Source organism: Loa loa (assembly GCF_000183805.2).
Source record: "Loa loa unplaced genomic scaffold supercont3.136, whole genome shotgun sequence".
NCBI classification, from domain to species: Eukaryota; Metazoa; Nematoda; class Chromadorea; order Rhabditida; family Onchocercidae; genus Loa; species Loa loa.
This window is the reverse complement of record NW_018108316.1, coordinates 67,916-69,500: the sequence shown is the minus strand read 5'-3', so window position 1 is coordinate 69,500 and position 1,585 is coordinate 67,916. Positions and strand designations below refer to the sequence as shown.

Genomic DNA, 1,585 nt, shown 5'->3' with positions numbered 1-1,585 from the left:
ATATATATATATATATATATGTAAATAGGATAAGCTTCATAGTATTTTATTTTCACCTTTTACTAAATTTTAATATATATTTAAAGAATGCCAAGTTTCCTTTAGTTCTCAATAAAGTTCGTTCGAAGAATGTAATAAATAAATATATAAATAACCTATAAATGAAACATTAACAAAATTAATCTACCATATCTAAAAGTAAGCACTGAACTTACGTAGAATCACTGGGCCTTTATTAACTGAACTTATGCAGAATCGCTAGGCTTTTATTAACTGAACTTAAGTAGAATCACTAGGCCTTTATTAACTGAACTTACGTAGAATCACTAGGCCTTTATTAACTGAATTTACGTAGAATCACTCGGCCTTTATTAACCGAACTTACGTAGAATCACTAGGCCTTTATCAACTTCAGATTCTATGCAAACACATCACCTTCTATATGAAAAATTATTTACAATGAGAATATTATAGATTGGTAATTTCAAGTAGTCAAATCTTTCTTATTTTTTCATATAGTTGATAAATTTAACAGTGTCATTTATCTTATCTGTATAATGAAGAATCCGTAGATTTTGAATAATTTCAAAATCAATTTATACAAGATATAATGTAAGATTAGGCAGATAAAATTATCCGTTGCTGCAAAATTCTAAATAAAACATAGTTAGGACTAGTATAACTTAGAAAGGCTTAATTTTATTCAGCAAAGTTTAGTCGAACTAATTTTAATAAAGCCAGAAATTTTTACTTAATCTATTACTGCTGGATGAAATTTGCAAATTTGTAAATTCAATTATAAACATTTACCATCAATTTGTGACTACTATAGTAAGCTATAGTAATCACGAAAATCCTCTAAGTTAAAAAAAAAAAAAAGTGATCTTTATCATTGCTGCATTTTTTTTCTTGCTATTCCTCTAGACTAAGTCATTTATAGAAACTATAAAGAATAGATCCCTAGAGGTGAGGTATCGGATGAATTAGCAAAAAAGCATAAATTCCTATATAAAAGTACATTATGTATTATTGGTAATCAATAATTTAATTAATGTTGAATTATTTGAAAAAATAAAAATCATTCTGACCTCTTTTAAGTGAAAGTTGCTCTTCGCCAACACCATGAAAATCGTATAATGCAACGAATAATGAATCATTTTCATTGCCTGTTGAACCATTCAATAGATCTTCTCTGAAATATATAATACTATAATATCCTATTTTAGTCAATAAAATTTATTTCAGTTTACTTTTAAGAAATTAAAGAAAGAAAAATGTCTGATTAAGAAATGAAATGTTTAAATGAACAAAAATATCTCAATATAGGAATGGGAGAAGAGATGATAAGATAAGAGGTTAATGAGGAAAATGCATGATTATTGAGTTAACAAGAAAGAGTTTTATGGTGCTAAACAATTGAAGAAATTTTTTTTTTTTTATTAATTTACCTAATGATTTAATAGATCGTTCATTCCGGTCAAATGGATTGAACCAAGCTAATCAAGTGATATAAAAGGATTTCTTCTCAGTTAGCTTCTTCTTTAAATATAATTCCCGAAAGATGCTTCACTTTCGAATTAATGAT

The 1,585-nt window shown here is 26.3% G+C and overlaps 1 protein-coding gene across 1 annotated transcript in view; it reads right to left on the bottom strand.

Moving 5' to 3' along the window:
* Positions 1-1,585, bottom strand: part of LOAG_05868 (TK/ABL protein kinase) — a gene marked incomplete at its 5' end in the record, with an annotated part of 14,896 nt that overhangs the window by 10,719 nt on the left and 2,592 nt on the right. Inside the window, one exon of the mRNA XM_020446996.1 lies at positions 1,089-1,192. Within this exon, the coding sequence (XP_020302727.1) occupies positions 1,089-1,192 (104 nt within the window). The remainder of the gene's footprint in view (positions 1-1,088; positions 1,193-1,585) is intronic.